Genomic DNA, 21,336 nt, shown 5'->3' with positions numbered 1-21,336 from the left:
CTGTACGTTGAGTTGAGCGTTAAGTCCCAAAATGGTGTCTATCACTTTAAATCAGCGTTGTACACTGATTGAAGGCATTTTCTCCCTATTTTACATGTTTCCAGCGTTCGTTATCTGTGCCTGCGCTAACTCCTATACAAAGATGGCGTCTGGCACATGTCACGCTGGAAACGTGCGTGCGCATCCAAGACACTATCTTGGATGTCGAAGAGGCCGCATCGCGCCGAAACAACGGGCGCTACATGGCCCAATTTAGCGCCCTCCGCCTGTTCTGAACAGGCAGGTCTGCACCGGAGGCATCAGTCTGCCTTTTCTCTTCAGACGTTGCAGTATGTTTCCTGCATTTTCTCTTTATATTTGAGATTTTCTGCATCTGCAGGTTTTTAAAAATTATTTCTCCCATTTTCTCACCTTTTTACTTAGCTCTGTGTATGTGCCCCATGTCTTTTCAATGCCTTTCTTACCTACTTTTGCGCCCTTTTGATCTTTTCAATGCTTCTTCATTTTGTCACTAAGATGAACTTTATGCATCAGCTACAAGTTTAGCTTCTAGCCCTTTGATCATGTGACAGGAGACAGGATTCCTGGCTCTTGACTTCTATCTGTGGTCCTCCCTTTGTTTTATTCAGTTCTACTGAGAGATTTGCTTAACTTCCAATTTATAGTATGGATGAAAGGTTTTCACCGGAAACATTAACCTAACTTTACTGACTGACCTGCTGTGTATTTCCAGCATTTGCAATTTTTTTTCTTTTTTTTAAAACATATGGCTTGTGTTTTTCTCATTGATTTGGGTTCTTAATGTATTTGGTAAAACAAAACTGAAGTGTAGAGTTGTAAATGATGTAAAATGTTTGATTTTTTTTCCAGCATCTACTATGCTTAGCAACTTTTTTAATGAGTCTGAGAGCCAGCCTTACGTGGGTGAAGTGTAAAAAGACTGCGCAGTGTAAAATATTAAACTACTATTTTCCTTCATGTGACATCAGCATTGAATCAGCTGTCATATATTGTGACTGAAATATTTTGAAACTGTTTAACTTAATCAACAAAATAATACCTTTTGTGATGGGGATAGGAGTGGTTTGAGTGTAAAGGTGCAGGTCAGGTGGCTTCCTGCAGTTTCTGATATAAGTATTAACATTTGTTTTTTTTTAAGACTATGTCACCAACTCCATAGTTTTGTTTAAGTTGGTGTAAAAATCATTCAGCACTGACTTCTGATTTTGAAAAAAATATTTCATGATGGCTATAATAACCTGCCTCTCCCCCACTATAAAATTGATTGGTGTAAAATGTTAGTATTAGCTAAAAAGGGGGATATTTACAATGGGATTTTTTTTTGTGGTAACATTGTCCTTTGAGAGTAACAGGAGATCTGTACAACAAACAACATACAGATTTACATATGAACACATTACACAGTAGAGGGAAAATAAGATGACACACTATGATCACTTATACTCTTTATTGCACAAGCTATATGTAAATGTGTTTCATTTGTACATGATTACAAACCTTGCACGTCTCAAAGGAATGATTGTAATATGAACCCTTAATAATTATCAGCATTCACGTTGTGAATTAAGTGTGTCTTGACAAGACAGTAACAAAGTGAACTGCAGGACGTACTGAAAATGTGTATCACAGGGTGGATACTGATAATAAGGTAGTTTCATCAAATAAAGCAGACTGGCACCTATTTAAAGATTCAGGACTTTAGATAAAAGTAACAGCGGATGTAAAACGATGATTGAAATATGAAACTAAACAATATTTACAATGCTTTCAAAAATAGGCTGAACTTTGTTAGGAAACTAAGACTTTACAATTCTTGTATTTCAAATTATTTAATTCATTCTATTATAGAGAAACAACTAATAAGACTTATTCCACAGATAGACAATTACAAAATTTACACAAACTACAAGGAACACCTGTGTTCAGATTTTATTTCGCCCCTTTTATTTATTTTACCTGTCCTTTAAGTCTCCAACAACCTCACACCATTTCCTGCCCGAGAGGTTAGATAGGGGACATGCAATCATGACTTTGCTAATGCCGTTCTGTGATTAAATACTAAGAAGTACTCAAGTAGCTTGGCGTAAATCGGTCTCTGATTTTTTTATTTCTCCCTTCCTTCCTGTCTTCCTTCCTTTCCTTCTCTCTTCCGTGGGGAATTGCATGGCCTTCACTTGGCATCTCTCCGGTGACCTAGCCTGTGTCACCAACTGGGCATCTGGTAGTCGCGGGTATAAGCCACTCATAGAAGAAAAATCTTTAACATTGAACAGTACTGGTGCAAAAATGAACATTTAAAGCAGATGACCCAATATTTTGAAATTATGGCAATGGCAGGCTCAAGTGATAGCAAGGCGTCATTATACAGGGCTTTGGTGAGACCTCACCTGGAATACTGCATACAGTTTTAGTCGTCTTATCTAAGGAAGGATATACTTGCCAAGGAGGCGGTACAATGAAGGTTCACTGGATTAATTCCTGGGATGAGAGGGTTGTCCTGTGAAGAGAGGTTGAGTAGAATGGGCCTATGCTCTCTGGAGTTTAGAAGAATGTGAGGTGATCTCATTGAAACATTTAAGATTCTGAGGGAGCTTGACAGGGTGAATGCTGAGTGTTGCTTCCCCTGGCTGGAGAGTTACGAACTAGAAGGCATAGTCGCAGGATAAGGAGATGGTCATTTAGGACTGAGATGAGGAGAAATTTCTTCATTCAGAGGGTTGTGACTCTCTGGAATTCTCTACCCCAGAGGGCTGCGGATGTTGAATCATTGAGTATATTCAAGGCTGAGATAGATAGATTTTTGGACTCTAGGGAATCAAGGGATATGGGGATCGGGCAGGAAAGTGGAGTTGAGGTTGAAGATCAGCCATGGACTGATTGAATGGCGGAGCAGGCTTGAGGGGTCACATAACCTATTCCTGCTCCTATTTCTTATGTTATGTTCTTATGCAATAAAGAATGCTGCTCTAGACATTCAGTACTGTTCTATTTTGTGAAACCTCATGAAAGGTGGTGATATTAAATGGAATAAGGCAATTATACCAAAGAACACTCTTCATTGAAGCCATAAAATAAGTTCTCCTAGGACTAATTGATCAAACATGTCAGTCCACTGCCTGGCAATGATACGCATAATGCATAAGATTGATGTATGTACAGTTAGCTGGTTCCATGGCCTATGCCCTACCTTCTCTCTCTAAAACCCTGAATGTCATGGCACTCAGTGAAACTCTGCTTTACTGGTAGTCAGTAGCTGCATCTCACAAATTCAATAAACAGTGGGAATGGTAAAGATTGGCAGTAGTGACAAATATAGAATACTTCGATTGAATGAGCATTAATACCAAAACATCAAAATCCTCATCAAATTTAAATGACTTCTAATAGCTCAACCTTAAATTTCATGTCAATATATGAAAATCTGTATTCTACATGCACCATATTTTGGCTGGAACATTTAAATATTCATTTATGAATGGCATTTCTCAATAGGGCATCATTGTACTGAACTTGAAAATGCTTTTTTGTAAATGTACAGTTTGTATAAAATCAACACAACATGATGCTCTAAGTATTTGTGTGTTGGTTATGGGTTGTTTTTGTAACAGGATAATTAGCATTTCCGTTCTTTGTGCTTCCTCTAGGTGACACATTTGTTTGATAATGGAGGCACTGTCTTCTTCGCCATTTTTATGGCTATCTGGGGTAAGTGCAATTCCAAGTCTTTTCCGTTTGAACAGCAGCTTTTTAAAAAATTCACGTTCTTCCAGTTCAAGCCAATTTTATGTCACTACTGATTTAGAAAAGGTCTCTGTTCAGTTTCTTTACCAGTGGTTTATTTTTTGTTGCCAAACCAGATATTTGTTTTGTGAGTTGGGCTATGCGACATTTCCATATGAAGATGGTAAGTCATTCAGCTGAATCCCATCATTCACGTTGTGCAGCTGTCCTGCATTGTAAGGCAATGCTTCATTCATGACAGCAGGGTTATAATATGCAGCTCCTTCTTGGTACCTTAAATCAATAGTATCTTCTGTATTGTTCAGACGAAGAACTGAAAGGTCAATTGAAATATGGGGTGATCACTTTTGGAATGGAGCAAATGTGTACGATATTTTGTACTAGCTGGTTGAAATTTTGCTGTGACATATATTAATAATAAACGAGTTAACTTTTTGATGTTCCAATATCTGTTACTTTAATGGAGGCATTAACCCATTTAAGAGAATCGGGTAGTACATTCCTGGTCCAGTGATTCTGTTTACCATGATGTTACCTCCAGTTCAGGTGCAGTGAGAGACTTAATATTGAACCAATTGCATTTATCCCTGTATAAAACATTGAGACCGGGAAGCCAGAGTTCACTTACACCTGACGTTTAATAAAGACCCTGACTGAGCAGCAAGAAAGCTACTTTGTATATAATTCATTCTAACAGGTAGGGACTTTGAAAACATTTGATAGATTTTTGGCAGTTAAGTTGTATTGTTATCAATTTTACGAGCCCAGTGGCCCAGATTTTCCTGCAACGGCGAAATCCGTAACGTACACCATAAATTTAGCTATCTGGTGCGCCGATCTTGCTGTCTACTACAAATACCTCCACATGTTCCTGTATTTCTAATTAGAATAATCGGAAGTGGCTTGACCATTTTTCCCCAGCGATTCGACGAATGCATTAAACAGGGTGGCAACATAAAGACTTCAAACTGGTGTCAGTGGAAAAGAAAATTGGGCAGAGTGCAAAACGGGCAACCGATTCGTTATCGCCAGTTTGGCACCACTGCCCAAGATGGGTTTATACCCAATTGTGTCCATTTTGGAATTCAGTGTAATATAGATTGTGCACTGATATGGCATTTTGTTATTGATGGAGGTTGGAGTGACACACAAAAGGATGCATTAATTTGGTGCTGATGTTGGCATGGTTTTATAGGAGCAAAGAGGGCCGGTGTGTTGTCATGTTGTAGGATGGGTAGTGGATTGAGAGAATATCCATTTATTTGAGTGTTGGGATAGGAGGAAGAGAAGGAGGTAAGGCTGTGGTGTTAGAGATACACTTTGATCACCAGAAGAGAAGACATCAGTGATGACACGTGCCTCTTGCAGTAAATGCTACCTGAATCATACAAGAGCGTGCCATAGGGAATGTCATACCTGCTCTTGAGAACCCTTTACTGAGCGTGGAGGGGCGGGGGATGGGATCCGAAAATCTACCAGTGGCCTGGCCCTGTGGGAAGCTGTGAGCAGCAAGTCCAGGTGTGTGCAGGCAGAATGACAAAAAAAAACTAGTAAAAGAGTGTTCCAGCTACATAAATCTCTATTCAAAATTTCCACTCTTATCACAGAATCATAGACTGATACTGCACAGAAGGAGGCCACTCGGCCCATCTTCTGTGTCTGGTAACTGCTGCACCTCATAAATCTCAGTGTAAGTTACCCAGACTGTAAAACCAGGAAGCTCCGAGCTATTGTGCCACTAGGACTTCATCTTGACATATGCAAATGAGGTCAGTCGGGAATCAGCGGGCAGATTGCAGGAAGATTCAAGAACGTGAGGAGATTCCGGCGGAAGTTCGGCAGAAACTGCTTCTACCTTACATGTTACCAGCGACAGGATCACACGTTGAAATACATGTGTCCTGGCCAATAGTTATCCCTCAACCAACACCTAAAACAGATGATCTGGTCATTTATTTCATTGCTGCTTCTGGGAGTTTGCTGTGTGTAAATTGACTGTTGCATTTCCTGCATTACAACGGTGACTACACTTCAAAAGTACTTCATTGGTTGTAAAGCACTTTGGGACGTTCTGAAGTTGTGAAAGGCGCTATATAAATGCAAGTCTTTCTTTTACATTCCATGTGGAAAATATGCGGGAAGATTTCTTCTGTTTACAATGAAACTGTTAAGACCATTTCATACATGCATTTATGATTTTTGCTATAAGCAATGAACTACAAAAATCTTCCTCAAGGAAGTTTTGCAATTTTTAAAAAATTAATCTGTTAATCATTTCTCGTAGTTGTATGTGAGGTATGTTACACACTATGCCCTCAAGGTATAAAACTATACCTTATGTTGCTCACTGAAACAGCTTAAACCGCTGTACTAATACAAAAAGGATTTATTTACTATGTTGAAAAGAGTGAAATTCATCTTGGCAATGATATATCTTTTTCACAGACTTTTAACTTCTGGTGCCAAACATGAGAGAGCCATACTTCAGTTTTAAAGCCTTCTTACATTTATACAATTGAGCTTTAGCTGGTCAAAGATAAACTTCGACATGGAGCAATTTATTTTTCTGAGATATAATGGTGCATTGCGAGGAATTACATTTGAAGAATCATGACCGTTCAATTTTCTTTTGTGAGTTATTTTTAAGGGAGGCTGTGTGGGTGGTTCTCTTGCGTTTTGGAATAGGGTGAAATGACAAAGGTCCGAATTGCAAGGAAGGAAATGTTCCACAACTGCTTACATTGTTTCAGGCTGGACTGAATTTCGAGTTTTATTAGTTATCTTCCTTAATTCTGCTTTTGCTCATTAATATAAATTGCTTATTTGCTGCAACGAGGGGGAAGTGATTCATTGCAGCAAGTGACTTGTTAATGCTCAGATCCATTCAGAAACCTGATTTTTATTTCCTCTGACAATTTACACACAACACAGCGGTACCCAGACAGCAAAATGTGTAGAGATTTGTATGATGTGCGCTGTGTCACATCACTTGCACTAACTCCAACTATTGTGCAAAGCATCCCCAGCTTTTTCCTCTAGTTGTCCCTTCTTCCTCTTCTCCCTCTTTCTTCTCTCCCCTTAACTCTCTCTCCCCTTAATTCTCTCTGCCCTCCTTCCTATAACAGGGGGCATAGTGCATAATTCTGAGGACCAAATGAAACTGCAAGAGGATCGTGAAATAAAGATGGAATGGGCAAAAAAAGCGGCAAATGGAATTCCATGTCAGTAAATTTGAGGTAGTACATTTTGGGAAATTACGAGAGAACTTGTTACAGGCAATAGGGGCTTACACCCAGGTGACAATCAATGAGCAGACGTTTCTTTAAACAAGTAAAATGATAATGCTTTTTGAAATCTTTGCGGGAATCACTGAGGCAGAGTCCAGTGCTTCTTTTGAGGAAAATGTGGATAAATATTTGAAGCAGTGGATGATACAGGACTCTGGGGAGAGATCGGAGCAGTGGGATTAGTTTTGGAGTGCTCTTGCAATGAGCCAGCACAGACATGATGGGTTAAATGGCCGCCTTCTGTGCTGTAACCTCTTATAGTTCTATGACAATTTGCAAATTGCATTTGGTTTTTCCAGGTACTATAATACTTTGTTTTGACCATTAACTAAATGGAGCTACTTGTAAGAGTTAACAATTTATTACAAAGTTTTTACTAATTGCTTACCTGGATCATTAGAGATATTATCATAGAGTCTGCAATGAGTGAAGCTCTCTGACTTTCTGCGAGTACAGAAAATGTAAACAAGAAGCGAGACCAGGATGACTCCCAAAAAACAACCAAGGATGGCTCCAATTACCACTCCTCCATTAACATCTTTCTCCATAGGAATTAGATCTGAAACATTTTTGAAAATAATGATAATTAACTGCCAAGTCAGGTCATTGAGATAGTTTAGCAAAATTAGCTGCTGTCTTACCCAATTATTGCAGAGAGTTTCTCCTTTAACAATTCATTATTCATGCAGTAGTTTCATTTCAGTGACAAACGATTGTGTAGAAATTGAAACGAAACCAGTACTTCACTTTGTCACACTCGTGAGGCTATTAACTGGTGCTTCCTTATTTAGGAAATGCATGACTGCAGGTGGTTATATTCTTACCGGTAGAAACACTTAGCTTGACAGTACAAAACCTTAAACATTTATATGCTTAAAAATTACTTTTGACACCAAGATGAAAGATCAGTTCAATTTAATCTGCTCAAAGTATGTGCTGATATTGCGGTGAAGAATTTTAATGATCTCTTCAGGTAAAGTTGAGTTTGGCCAAGTAGATTGTCTAGCTATTTTATCAATGGAGTTTCAAACTGTGTGAACAGATGCTATCCAGAGTTTTCTACCTACCTGTGAAAACATGAATAATTGAAGCTCATTTCCTGAGTTATAAATAATATTATAACTATGAATAATCCTAATAATATTATCCTGCTCTATTTATTGGTCCCTCTAATTTGGAGATGGAATAGTCATTACAGTTGTGTCTAGAGAAGAAGATCAAGTGGGACCTCACTGAGGTATGTAAAGTATTAAACAGCCAGTCGGCCAGTGAGGGAAAAGGGCCATATATTTAAATTAGTGAAACATGAATTTAAATTTTAGAAAAACTGTTCATTGAAAGGGGGTAATTTTGCAAGGGGGCGGGGCTATGTTAATGAACGAACTGGGGTTTCAGTGGACGGAATTCAGAAGCAGAACAAATGATCGAGGAAATTCACATGCATGGTATTGGTAAAATACCATGAATGGTAAAAAACAGCTTATGAGTTTCCTCATAAAATCGTGGCACAATTCTGGTCGCCATAGTTAGGCTGAAACTTTGCAGGAAATTCTGGGCTGATACTTTTATTTCATGAATATTAGTATGAGAGCAGATGAGAAGCCCACCACAAGATGAAGATTGATGATTGTGATGCTTCATTTGTCCCTGACTCTTGTTCAGATTGAAGGTGAATTGATCATCTGGTGGAATTGACGGCTCCGGACCTTCAGTGAAATTAAAAGGAAAAACTGCAAATGCTGGAAATACAGCAAGTGGGGGCGGGGGAAGGAGATGGTGGTGGGGGGGCGGGGTAAGAGATGGCGGTGAGGGGCGGGGGAAGGAGATGGCGGTGAGGGGCGGGGGAAGAGATGGCGGTGAGGGGGCGGGGTAAGAGATGGCGGTGAGGGGGCGGGGTAAGAGATGGCGGTGAGGGGCGGGGGAAGAGATGGCGGTGGGGGGGCGGGGTAAGAGATGGCGGTGAGGGGCGGGGGAAGGAGATGGCGGTGAGGGGCGGGGGAAGAGATGGCGGTGAGGGGCGGGGGAAGAGATGGCGGTGAGGGGGGGGCGGGGTAAGAGATGGCGGTGAGGGGGGGGCGGGGTAAGAGATGGCGGTGAGGGGCGGGGGAAGGAGATGGCGGTGGGGGGGGGCGGGAGAAGTGATGGCGGTGAGGGGGGGGCGGGGTAAGAGATGGCGGTGGGGGGGGGCGGGGGAAGTGATGGCGGTGAGGGGGGGGCGGGGTAAGAGATGGCGGTGGGGGGGGGGCGGGGGAAGTGATGGCGGTGAGGGGGGGGCGGGGTAAGAGATGGCGGTGGGGGGGGGCGGGGGAAGTGATGGCGGTGAGGGGGGAGCGGGGGAAGTGATGGCGGTGAGGGGGGAGCGGGGGAAGTGATGGCGGTGAGGGGGGAGCGGGGGAAGTGATGGCGGTGAGGGGGGAGCGGGGGAAGTGATGGCGGTGAGGGGGGGCGGGGGAAGTGATGACGGTGAGGGGGGGGCGGGGGAAGTGATGGCGGTGAGGGGGGGCGGGGGAAGTGATGGCGGTGAGGGGGGGGGGCGGGGGAAGTGATGGCGGTGAGGGGGGGTGGGGGAAGTGATGGCGGTGAGGGGGGGTGGGGGAAGTGATGGCGGTGAGGGGGGAGCGGGGGAAGTGATGGCGGTGAGGGGGGAGCGGGGGAAGTGATGGCGGTGAGGGGGGGCGGGGGAAGTGATGACGGTGAGGGGGGGGCGGGGGAAGTGATGACGGTGAGGGGGGGGCGGGGGAAGTGATGGCGGTGAGGGGGGGCGGGGGAAGTGATGACGGTGAGGGGGGGGCGGGGGAAGTGATGGCGGTGAGGGGGGGGGGAAGTGATGGCGGTGAGGGGGGGGCGGGGGAAGTGATGACGGTGAGGGGGTGGAAGTGATGGCGGTGAGGGGGGGGTGGGGGAAGTGATGGCGGTGAGGGGGGAGCGGGGGAAGTGATGGCGGTGAGGGGGGGGGGCGGGAGAAGTGATGGCGGTGAGGGGGGGCGGGGGAAGTGATGGCGGTGAGGGGGGGGGCGGGGGAAGTGATGGCGGTGAGGGGGGGCGGGGGAAGTGATGGCGGTGAGGGGGGGGGCGGGAGAAGTGATGGCGGTGAGGGGGGGCGGGGGAAGTGATGGCGGTGAGGGGGGGGCGGGGGAAGTGATGGCGGTGAGGGGGGGCGGGGGAAGTGATGGCGGTGAGGGGGGGGCAGGGGGAAGTGATGGCGGTGAGGGGGGGCGGGGGAAGTGGTGTCGGTGAGGGGGGGGGAAGTGATGGCGGTGAGGGGGGGGGAAGTGATGGCGGTGAGGGGGGGGGAAGTGATGGCGGTGAGGGGGGCGGGGGAAGTGATGTCGGTGAGGGGGGGCGGGGGAAGTGATGGCGGTGAGGGGGGGGCGGGGGAAGTGATGGCGGTGAGGGGGGGGGCGGGGGAAGTGATGTCGGTGAGGGGGGGGGAAGTGATGGCGGTGAGGGGGGGGGAAGTGATGGCGGTGAGGGGGGGGGAAGTGATGGCGGTGAGGGGGGCGGGGGAAGTGATGTCGGTGAGGGGGGGCGGGGGAAGTGATGGCGGTGAGGGGGGGCGGGGGAAGTGGTGTCGGTGAGGGGGGGGGAAGTGATGGCGGTGAGGGGGGGGGAAGTGATGGCGGTGAGGGGGGGGGAAGTGATGGCGGTGAGGGGGGCGGGGGAAGTGATGTCGGTGAGGGGGGGCGGGGGAAGTGATGGCGGTGAGGGGGGGGCGGGGGAAGTGATGGCGGTGAGGGGGGGGCGGGGGAAGTGATGTCGGTGAGGGGGGGTGGGGGAAGTGATGTCGGTGAGGGGGGGTGGGGGAAGTGATGGCGGTGAGGGGGGGCGGGGGGGAAGTGGTGGCGGTGAGGGGGGGGCAGAGAAGTGATGACGGTGAGGGGGGGAAGTGATGGCGGTGAGGGGGGGAAGTGATGGCGGTGAGGGGGGGGCAGGGGGAAGTGATGGCGGTGAGGGGGGGCAGGGGGAAGTGATGGCGGTGAGGGGGGGCGGGGGAAGTGATGGCGGTGAGGGGGGGGGCGGGGGAAGTGATGGCGGTGAGGGGGGGGCGGGGGAAGTGATGGCGTTGAGGGGGGGGCGGGGGAAGTGATGGCGGTGAGGGGGGGCAGGGGAAGTGATGGCGGTGAGGGGGGGGAGAAGTGATGGCGGTGAGGGGGGGGCGGGGGAAGTGATGACGGTGAGGGGGAGCGGGGGAAGTGATGGCGGTGAGGGGGGGGCGGGGGAAGTGATGGCGGTGAGGGGGGGCGGGGGAAGTGATGGCGGTGAGGGGGGGGCGGGGGAAGTGATGGCGGTGAGGGGGGGGCGGGGGGAAGTGATGGCGGTGAGGGGGGGCGGGGGAAGTGATGGCGGTGAGGGGGGTGGAAGTGATGGCGGTGAGGGGGGGTGGAAGTGATGGCGGTGAGGGGGGGCAGCGGAAGTGATGGCGGTGAGGGGGGGGCGGGAGAAGTGATGGCGGTGAGGGGGGGGCGGGAGAAGTGATGGCGGTGAGGCGGGGGGGGAAGTGATGGCGGTGAGGGGGGCAGGGGGGAAGTGGTGGCGGTGAGGGGGGGCGGGGGGATGTGATGGCGGTGAGGGGGGGGCGGGAGAAGTGATGGCGGTGAGGGGGGGCGGGGGGGAAGTGGTGGCGGTGAGGGGGGGGCAGAGAAGTGATGACGGTGAGGGGGGGAAGTGATGGCGGTGAGGGGGGGGCAGGGGGAAGTGATGGCGGTGAGGGGGGGTGGGAGAAGTGATGGCGGTGAGGGGGGGGCGGGGGAAGTGATGGCGGTGAGGGGGGGGCGGGGGAAGTGTTGGCGGTGAAGGGGGGCGGGGGGAAGTGATGGCGGTGAGGGGGGGGGCGGGGGAAGTGATGGCGGTGAGGGGGGGGCGGGAGAAGTGATGGCGGTGAGGGGGGGGCGGGGGAAGTGATGGCGGTGAGGGGGGGCGGGAGAAGTGATGGCGGTGAGGGGGGGGCGGGGGAAGTGATGGCGGTGAGGGGGGGCGGGAGAAGTGATGGCGGTGAGGGGGGGGCGGGGGGAAGTGATGGCGGTGAGGGGGGGCGGGGGAAGTGATGGCGGTGAGGGGGGGCGGGGGAAGTGATGGCGGTGAGGGGGGGGCGGGGGAAGTGATGGCGGTGAGGGGGGGCGGGGGGAAGTGATGGCGGTGAGGGGGGGGCGGGGGAAGTGATGGCGGTGAGGGGGGGCGGGGGAAGTGATGGCGGTGAGGGGGGGGCGGGGGAAGTGATGGCGGTGAGGGGGGGCGGGGGGAAGTGATGGCGGTGAGGGGGGGGCGGGGGAAGTGATGGCGGTGAGGGGGGTGGAAGTGATGGCGGTGAGGGGGGGGGGTGGGGGAAGTGATGGCGGTGAGGGGGGGGGGGGGAAGTGATGACGGTGAGGGGGGGGGAGAAGTGATGGCGGTGAGGGGGGGCGGGGAAGTGATGGCGGTGAGGGGGGGGTGGGGGAAGTGATGGCGGTGAGGGGGGGCGGGGGAAGTGATGGCGGTGAGGGGGGGGCGGGGGAAGTGATGACGGTGAGGGGGGTGGAAGTGATGGCGGTGAGGGGGGGGTGGGGGAAGTGATGGCGGTGAGGGGGGTGCGGGAGAAGTGATGGCGGTGAGGGGGGGGCGGGAGAAGTGATGGCGGTGAGGGGGGGGCGGGGGAAGTGATGGCGGTGAGGGGGGGGCGGGGGAAGTGATGGCGGTGAGGGGGGGGCGGGGGAAGTGATGGCGGTGAGGGGGGGGCGGGGGAAGTGATGGCGGTGAGGGGGGGGCGGGGGAAGTGATGGCGGTGAGGGGGAGCGGCGGAAGTGATGGCGGTGAGGGGGGGGCGGGGGAAGTGATGGCGGTGAGGGGGGGGCGGGGGAAGTGATGGCGGTGAGGGGGGGCGGGGGAAGTGATGGCGGTGAGGGGGGGGCGTGGGAAGTGATGGCGGTGAGGGGGGGGGCGGGGGAAGTGATGGCGGTGAGGGGGGGGGCGGGGGAAGTGATGGCGGTGAGGGGGGGCGGGGGAAGTGATGGCGGTGAGGGGGGGGGAGAAGTGATGGCGGTGAGGGGGGGCGGGGGAAGTGATGGCGGTGAGGGGGGGGTGGGGGAAGTGATGGCGGTGAGGGGGGGGCGGGGGAAGTGATGGCGGTGAGGGGGGGGCGGGGGAAGTGATGACGGTGAGGGGGGGTGGAAGTGATGGCGGTGAGGGGGGGGTGGGGGAAGTGATGGCGGTGAGGGGGGTGCGGGAGAAGTGATGGCGGTGAGGGGGGGGCGGGAGAAGTGATGGCGGTGAGGGGGGGGCGGGGGAAGTGATGGCGGTGAGGGGGGGGCGGGGGAAGTGATGGCGGTGAGGGGGGGCGGGGGAAGTGATGGCGGTGAGGGGGGGCGGGGGAAGTGATGGCGGTGAGGGGGGGGGCGGGGGAAGTGATGGCGGTGAGGGGGAGCGGCGGAAGTGATGGCGGTGAGGGGGGGGCGGGGGAAGTGATGGCGGTGAGGGGGGGGGCGGGGGAAGTGATGGCGGTGAGGGGGGGCGGGGGAAGTGATGGCGGTGAGGGGGGGGCGGGGGAAGTGATGGCGGTGAGGGGGGGGCGGGGGAAGTGATGGCGGTGAGGGGGGGGGCGGGGGAAGTGATGGCGGTGAGGGGGGGGCGGGGGAAGTGATGGCGGTGAGGGGGGGGCGGGGGAAGTGATGGCGGTGAGGGGGGGGCGGGGGAAGTGATGGCGGTGAGGGGGGGGCGGGGGAAGTGATGGCGGTGAGGGGGGGGCGGGGGAAGTGATGGCGGTGAGGGGGGGGCGGGGGAAGTGATGGCGGTGAGGGGGGGGCGGGGGAAGTGATGGCGGTGAGGGGGAGCGGCGGAAGTGATGGCGGTGAGGGGGGGGCGGGGGAAGTGATGGCGGTGAGGGGGGGCGGGGGAAGTGATGGCGGTGAGGGGGGGGCGGGGGAAGTGATGGCGGTGAGGGGGGGGCGGGGGAAGTGATGGCGGTGAGGGGGGGCGGGGGAAGTGATGGCGGTGAGGGGGGGGCGGGGGAAGTGATGGCGGTGAGGGGGGGGGGAGAAGTGATGGCGGTGAGGGGGGGGGTGGGGGAAGTGATGGCGGTGAGGGGGGGGCGGGGGAAGTGATGGCGGTGAGGGGGGGGCGGGGGAAGTGATGGCGGTGAGGGGGGGGGAGAAGTGATGGCGGTGAGGGGGGCGGGGGAAGTGATGGCGGTGAGGGGGGGGGCGGGGGAAGTGATTGCGGTGAGGGGGGGCGGGGGAAGTGATGGCGGTGAGGGGGGGGGAAGTGATGGCGGTGAGGGGGGCGGGGGAAGTGATGGCGGTGAGGGGGGGGCGGGGGAAGTGATGGCGGTGAGGGGGGGGAGAAGTGATGGCGGTGAGGGGGGGGCGGGGGAAGTGATGGCGGTGAGGGGGGGTGGGGGAAGTGATGGCGGTGAGGGGGGGGCGGGAGAAGTGATGGCGGTGAGGGGGGGGCGGGGGAAGTGATGGCGGTGAGGGGGGGGCGGGGGAAGTGATGGCGGTGAGGGGGGGCGGGAGAAGTGCTGGCGGTGAGGGGGGGGGAGAAGTGATGGCGGTGAGGGGGGGGGAGAAGTGCTGGCGGTGAGGGGGGGGGAGAAGTGATGGCGGTGAGGGGGGGAGAAGTGATGGCGGTGAGGGGGGGAGAAGTGATGGCGGTGAGGGGGGGGCGGGGGAAGTGCTGGCGGTGAGGGGTGGGCGGGGGAAGTGATGGCGGTGAGGGGGTGCGGGGGAAGTGATGGCAGTGAGGGGGGGGGAGAAGTGATGGCGGTGAGGAGGGGGGGGGAAGTGATGGTGGTGAGGGGGGGTCGGGAGAATTGATGGCGGTGAGGGGGGGCAGGGGATGTGATGGCGGTGAGGGGGAGCTAGAGAAGTGATGGCGGTGAGGGGGGGGGCGGGGGAAGTGATGGCGGTGATGGGGGGGCGGGGGAAGTGATGGTGGTGAGGGGGGGTTGGGAGAATTGATGGCGGTGATGGGGGGGCGGGGGAAGTGATGGCGGTGAGGGGGGGGCGGGGGAAGTGATGGCGGTGATGGGGGGGGGCGGGGGAAGAGATGGCGGTGAGAGGCGGGGGTCCTGTTTCAGATTTTTAAGAATTTAATCCACCCCCCACCCCACCTCTCTCCTGTCTTACCTGGGGGGGTTAAAATTTCCCTCTACAAGTTCAAACAATAAAACGGCCAAATGTTTAACAATTAACAGTCATGGTATAATTGTTTTTGTAAAAGAGAAAAATCATGCACTGATCAACATTTGTTTTTCCTTGATATTGCAGTAATATATATATTAATAACATGGCATTTAGAGGAGAGGCATACAGGTGACATAGTTTTGCATGTTTGTCAGCTGATTTAACATGCTTCAGGATCACAGGTTTGTGCATTGTGAGGAATGGAAATGTGTAAAATCTACCCTTAATATTTATTTTGAAGTCTTACCTTTCCCATTGTCAGTCGATCCGTCACCAGTTGTGTTAATAGTTGTACTAATGGAGGAATCAATGGTCGTCATTACAATGGTTGGACTTCTTGTAATACTGCTGTAAGTGTTGGTAGATGGGAGTAATGTTGCTGAAGTTGTGTTTGTCTTGTTATCAGGAGCAGCTATTGTGGTGTTGCTGAATGCTGTCGGTATAGAAGTTGTAAAATTTGTGTTTCCTACAGTAGTATATTCTGTGGCCTTTGTATCATTAGCCTGGTCTATGGTCCATGCAGTAGTCATGTTACGATTTGCTGTCACATTCAGATGGCTGGTGTTTTGTACTGAAGTAGTTATTAATTCAGTAATGTCATTGACCGTGCTGTCGTGACTTGCTGTTGTAGACACTGTCACATGAGCATCACTGGTGCTTTCTACTGGTGTAGTTAATGTAGTTGTGTCCACGATAGGGCTGGCACTAGATGTTTCAGTGCTATTGGTTTCAGAAGTGGAGAAATTACTAACGGCGGAAGTGGCTCTTGAAGAGCTATTGCTGGTTGTTCCCACAGAAGCCGTGCTGGGTGTTACAGATATTGTCGTATACATAACTGATGAGGTTTCCTTTGAAGATGTTGCTGTACCAGATGAAGTCATGGTGACACTGGATGACACTAATGTAGTTTCAGTCGTTACAGAAGTGGTTGAAGTAGAACTGCAAACACCCCCTAGGTGACACGTTAGGCAAGTGACCATCAAAACTGTTAGAAGTGATGCCATTGTATTGGCTCCTTCAATAAATGTCTTCAAGTTGGAATCCTGGAAAAGATCATCTCATTAAGCACAGCTGAGAGCATACCATAATTGTTCATTTGGAGCTTTAATATATTTTGCGACAGAAACAATTTGCTATGTCAAAACACAGCATGTTGCTTTTTAAATGACAAAAACAATTTTATAAATATATTTAATAGCATTGTAAGCCCATTGCTTATCAGTATTGAACAAGTGAAAGCTATTAGTGATTTGATGACACATGGGGAGGAGGTGGGGAGGATGGGGGGTGGGGTCGGCTAACTTCCTCTGCCCAGTGGAAACGGGGCAGTAGCGGAGTTAAAATTGAGGTGGCCAACTTATCGGCCTGTTCCCACTCCACCGTCATATTTCCCAGGGCCATCCGCTGCACGTCTCAGGCCCCCATCTGAAGCAGAAACCGTGCGAGTTGAGGTCCTTGACATACTTAGGACCCCGATGCAATGTTAACGGCCTACTGGGCAGAGCATACTCCATGGGCACTCCGCTCAGTGAAACCTGCCGGGTACGAGGAAGAGGTCTCGAAAGGGCAAGTGGTCAAATTATTTTTATGGGGCCAGGAGTGCTCCTCTATGCTCCACAAGAGTGACGTGGGCTGTTGCCGCCCCCAGGTACCTGCTCCACTCCCCATCTGACTTTCTGCCTGCTGGGCCGGTCTCCAGGTCACCCGATATTGCGCCGTCCCAGAGCTGGCCAGCTGCAGAGGAATGCCCATTCAGGGTCTGCAACTTGCCGGGTGTATGTTAATGTTGCTTGGCCCCTCAAAATGGACCGGACCTTCCGCCGTGAGTATTGGACATCCAGCCCGCATGATAGTTAAAATCCCACCTATGATATCAGGAATTGTTCTGTATGTAGTTATGTTTGCCTCCCCTCCCATTTTGCTCATCTCCTGTCTGAGTACCCATTTCCCTTACTATATGGTTTCTCCTCTATCTTCTCTCCCTCCCACCACGGCTGTCACTAAACCTACCTTGCCCTTGGCCTCCTTCTCTTTGGCACTTACCGCTCCCCCATAAGGACATCAGCTGGAAGCATTCTTACTGACAAATTGGCATGTAGGCAGTAAGTAATGTCTTTAATTCAGACTTTTATTGTTATAATGTAGGGATGATAACAGGTAGAGTCTGTGTTCACCATAGCCCCTAAAATATGCACAGTCATAAGCCAGATTTTGTAAATATGTTTTAGATTTTTTCTTTGTTTACCGAGGTTTTCTTTTGACTTTACTCGAATTTTCTTTCTTCACTTTTCTTTCCTTTACATGGGGAAACCATTCAGGCTGTGTAATTTTACATCATGGGTTTGATCCATTGGAGGGAAATATTGGAGTGAGAAAGATTTCCATCTACTGAAGCAGACGGCTTCGAGACCTTCAGTAAAATAAAAAGGCTAGACTGAAGAAAAAACAAAAAACGCTGGCAATACACAGCATGTCAGTCAGCATCTGTAAAGATAAAAGACAGGTTACAATGTTTTGGGTGTTCACTTTTCATCAGTGTGAGGTGAACACCCAAACCCGTTTATCCTCTTTGCGGATGCTGAGTGTCCCATTGTGTATTCCCAGCATTTTTTGGTTTTATTCCAGATCTTAAAGAATAGTTTTGTTCAGTGAGTGTTTTTAAAAAAAAATCCTAAGTCATAGGGTGCTAAATTGGGCCGTGTAGCGCCCGTTGTTTCGGCGCTTCACGGCCTCTCTGACATCCAAGATGGCGTCTTGGATGCGCATGCACGTTTCCAGCGTGACGTGCGCCAGATGCCATCTCGGGATAGGAGTTGGCGCAGGCGCAGATAACGCACGCTGGAATCTTGTAAAGTGGGGAGAAAATGACTTCAATCAGTGCACAACACTGATTTAAAGTGATAAACACCATTTTGGGATTTAACGCTCAACTCAACGCACAGTCTTAACCTCGAACATCTGAATGTGTCTAAAAGTGCCTGGAGGACACCCCACCAGCGCTATTTAAAGGGACCATGCAGGATTTACAGGTTAGTGGCTGGATTGTTGCTTCTGGCTGCCGAGACATTTGTAACTGTTTTTGGAGGTCTCCTAGACTTGAATACTAGGACTAGGGGACATAGTCTAACATTTAGAGCCAGGACGTGCAGGAGGGAAGTTAGAAAATGCTTCTATACGCAAAGGATGGGAGATGTTTGGAACACTCTTCTGCAGACGGCAGTTGATGCTAGCTCACTTGTGAAAGTTAAATCTGAGATTGATAGATTTCTGTGAACAAAGGGTATTAAGGGATATGGGGCTAAGGCGGGAGTATGGAGTTAGGTCACAAGTCCACCATGATCTCATTGAATGGCGGAACAGGCTCGAGGGGCTAAATGCCACTGCCACTTGCTGCCTCTTGATATGTGCCACCTTCTCCTGCAAGAAAGCGGGACATGTGTCTGGGTGATGTGCCTGTCATGGTTGAATAGCTGCCAGTGTGTGTGGCCTGAGGGTTGTGGATGGGCGGCTTGAAACAGTGGTAATGCGTAAGGGTGAGAGGAAGCATCTGGTTGGAAGAGTTGAGTACTGATGGAAAGAGTTTGTTGGTATGTGGATGTTGGGGGTGTAGTGCATGGAGGAGTGGATGCGGCTAGTGGTGCAGTTGGTAGGAGACGCCACTTGACATTTGACCTCACTCTACTTGACCACTCATGTCAAAGCATTAAACTTCTTCCTGTACTGCATCCATATTCATGATGCTGTGCGCCTGGCATTGACTTCATCCCCTACTGCCTCCCACTGCCTTTTGGGTATATGTGTGGAGGGCCTTTTGCTCCTCCCCCTACTCGGATATAGGATGTCCCTCCTTCTGTCCACATCTTGCACCAAGGCCTCAGGTACATCAGCAGACAACCTTGTTGAATGGACTCTCTCAGGCCTGGTACAAACTCAGATCGGCAGATTGGTGAGGTCTGGCATGCAGATTGGAGGATGTGGGATTTAGTAGTGCGCAACCTTTATTCAATGTTTCAACATAGCTCATCAGTATGTAAACATAGGGATGGGACCTGCATCTGTGCTTTACGTGTACGATGTCTGATCTCCATTCAGACTCCATGCAGACATTAGGCTGTTATAATCAGCAAATAACAGGTACCAGATACCTTTAAGAGATTTCTAACACACAGCCTGCCTTTAAGAGATTGGAGCTCCCCCTGCTGGTGGAATGTGTGGATTGCATGGAATCCTCGTTCAATGCTGATTTCCAACTCAGATTGTAGGTAAGTCCTCAGGCCTGACGTAAATCTCGTCCTGCCTGCGCAGGGACCATTGGACGCGGAGTAATAGTGGATCATGCTACTCCCGCCCAAAAACAGGCCCTATCCAATTTTCCACCCATGGTGTTTATCTTGCGGGTGAAGACTTGCTTTTTACTTTAGCTGCTATGAGCACACTAGCAGATGTCTCCTTGCTAAGTTTGCTGCTGTAAAGATGCTTATTTACCATCAAATACAAAATGCGTTGCAAGATACTATAGTCTGTTCTGAATAAAATATATTCTTCCCTGGTTTTGTTATTGTCAGAATTTTAAAACTGATTATTTTTTATTTTTTAAATGATAAAACTTTTTATTTAAAATTCTGTATCTCCCAACCAGTGTAAGTGTTTTTGCATGATGTGATACAATTTTAGAAAAATTAAGTACCTGTTAATGGCATGATTCTGTAATTGTAATGTTTCTGATAGATTCTTGTTATAACCTTGAGCTTAAAAAGTTCAGGATCTTTTTATTTATTGCTGTGTAAAGTAATGCAAATAACGTCACATGTTGAGACTAAAATGAAACTGCCGACGCCCAATTGTACATGTGCACTGTTATGGTCAATTTGGATTTAAAATGGCTATTATTCATCTGCAAAACTGCAGATCTTAAACTTAATTCATTTCGACATGTTGTCAATTGAAAAGTTAACTACTCAAACATGTGGGATATGAGTTATCCTTTTCTGTTCATGGCAGGGAATGATTAAAGATCTATTGGGTTAGTAATTGTTCCTCGTTGTGTGTGATTTATGAGTGGAAAATGGGGGCACAAAGGACCAATTCCAGGGCACAATGCCCCGTGCCCGATCAGCACCTGCATTACGAAAGTCGCCATGTTGGTATCGGCCTGTTTTAGGCGGCCTGTTTTAGGCGGCCGACCCGAACAGTCGGCCGCCTAAAACAGGCATTAGGCCCCTTGCTTTTGTTAATTCAGGACCTAACAGTCGTTGAAGGACCCTTCCATAAAATTAGCCTCTGATGAGTGGAGCAGATGCTAGCCTATCCCACTCAGAATTCTCAAATGTCCCCTGCGGTCACCAATGAAAGGTAATTATTTTTTACATTTAATTTTCTTTTCTAAAAAAAACATTCTGTGGAGCCAGTCGTTGCAATTGTCCCCTCCCCCCCCCCCCCACCCCGCTTCTCCTCCTCCCCCCCCCCCTTCCCCGCTTCTCCTCCTCCACCGTTGCCCACTCGAACCCCCTCCCAGGACTTATCTTCGGGCCGCTGCAATGTCGTGAGCTGCCTGCGAAGACGCGTCAGGCACTGGCAGTTCACGCATAAAATGTTAACGAGGCCTGAGGCCCAATTTCGGGTCGGCCTCAAGCCTGTTGCTCGAGGAGTCTGTGCAGCACCGAGTCTGGGTTCTGAAGACAGGCCCAGACAAATTTCTACCCCATGAGGTTAGAAATCAAAAAACACTGGGCCAGGAAGCATTGTCAACCAAAAGATATGTTGGATCCACGTCGGCCATGTATAACAGTCTACTTGAGCCACAGCTTCCAGCATCAAAAGAAGAATTGCATGACTGTTTGAAACAGCAGTAGTATTGACCTTGCCTCATATATTGAATTAGTCGATCATTGTTGGCAGATATCAGAGTATCATAATTGGCAGTTTCATTAGATTCGATCTGCCCTTTGTGTTTGTTTTGTTCCTCATACCTACATCAGTCCTTCCTGAAGTATATTGTAAAAATGATTGAACAAATCAACAGCAAATATCGAATTAAGCTCAGTTCTACTTTTTTTAATATGAACTTTGTTGGAATTCTGCTGCATCAGCAGAAAATAAATTATTTACCAGCCTTCCCCAATGGGCGTCATTTT

At 50.4% G+C, this 21,336-nt stretch overlaps 2 protein-coding genes across 2 annotated transcripts in view; one reads left to right on the top strand and one right to left on the bottom strand.

Annotated features, from left to right (window-relative positions):
• Positions 1 to 21,336, top strand: part of ano3 (anoctamin 3) — a 415,131-nt gene that overhangs the window by 292,872 nt on the left and 100,923 nt on the right. Inside the window, exon 14 of the mRNA XM_067994093.1 lies at positions 3,666 to 3,726. Coding sequence (XP_067850194.1) covers positions 3,666 to 3,726 — 61 coding nt within the window. The remainder of the gene's footprint in view (positions 1 to 3,665; positions 3,727 to 21,336) is intronic.
• Positions 3,344 to 21,336, bottom strand: part of LOC137328023 (mucin-15-like) — a 28,446-nt gene continuing 10,453 nt past the window's right edge. The window contains exons 2-4 of the mRNA XM_067994092.1: positions 15,450 to 16,245; positions 7,438 to 7,608; positions 3,344 to 4,075 (exon numbers count right to left, since the gene is read on the bottom strand). Of these exons, the coding sequence (XP_067850193.1) occupies positions 3,900 to 4,075; positions 7,438 to 7,608; positions 15,450 to 16,206 (1,104 nt within the window). The 5' untranslated portion in view covers positions 16,207 to 16,245 and the 3' untranslated portion in view covers positions 3,344 to 3,899. The remainder of the gene's footprint in view (positions 4,076 to 7,437; positions 7,609 to 15,449; positions 16,246 to 21,336) is intronic.

Source organism: Heptranchias perlo, chromosome 12, assembly GCF_035084215.1.
Source record: "Heptranchias perlo isolate sHepPer1 chromosome 12, sHepPer1.hap1, whole genome shotgun sequence".
NCBI lineage: Eukaryota > Metazoa > Chordata > Chondrichthyes > Hexanchiformes > Hexanchidae > Heptranchias > Heptranchias perlo.
Note: the sequence above shows the minus strand (reverse complement) of the source record. Positions and strands in the feature narration are given on the sequence as shown.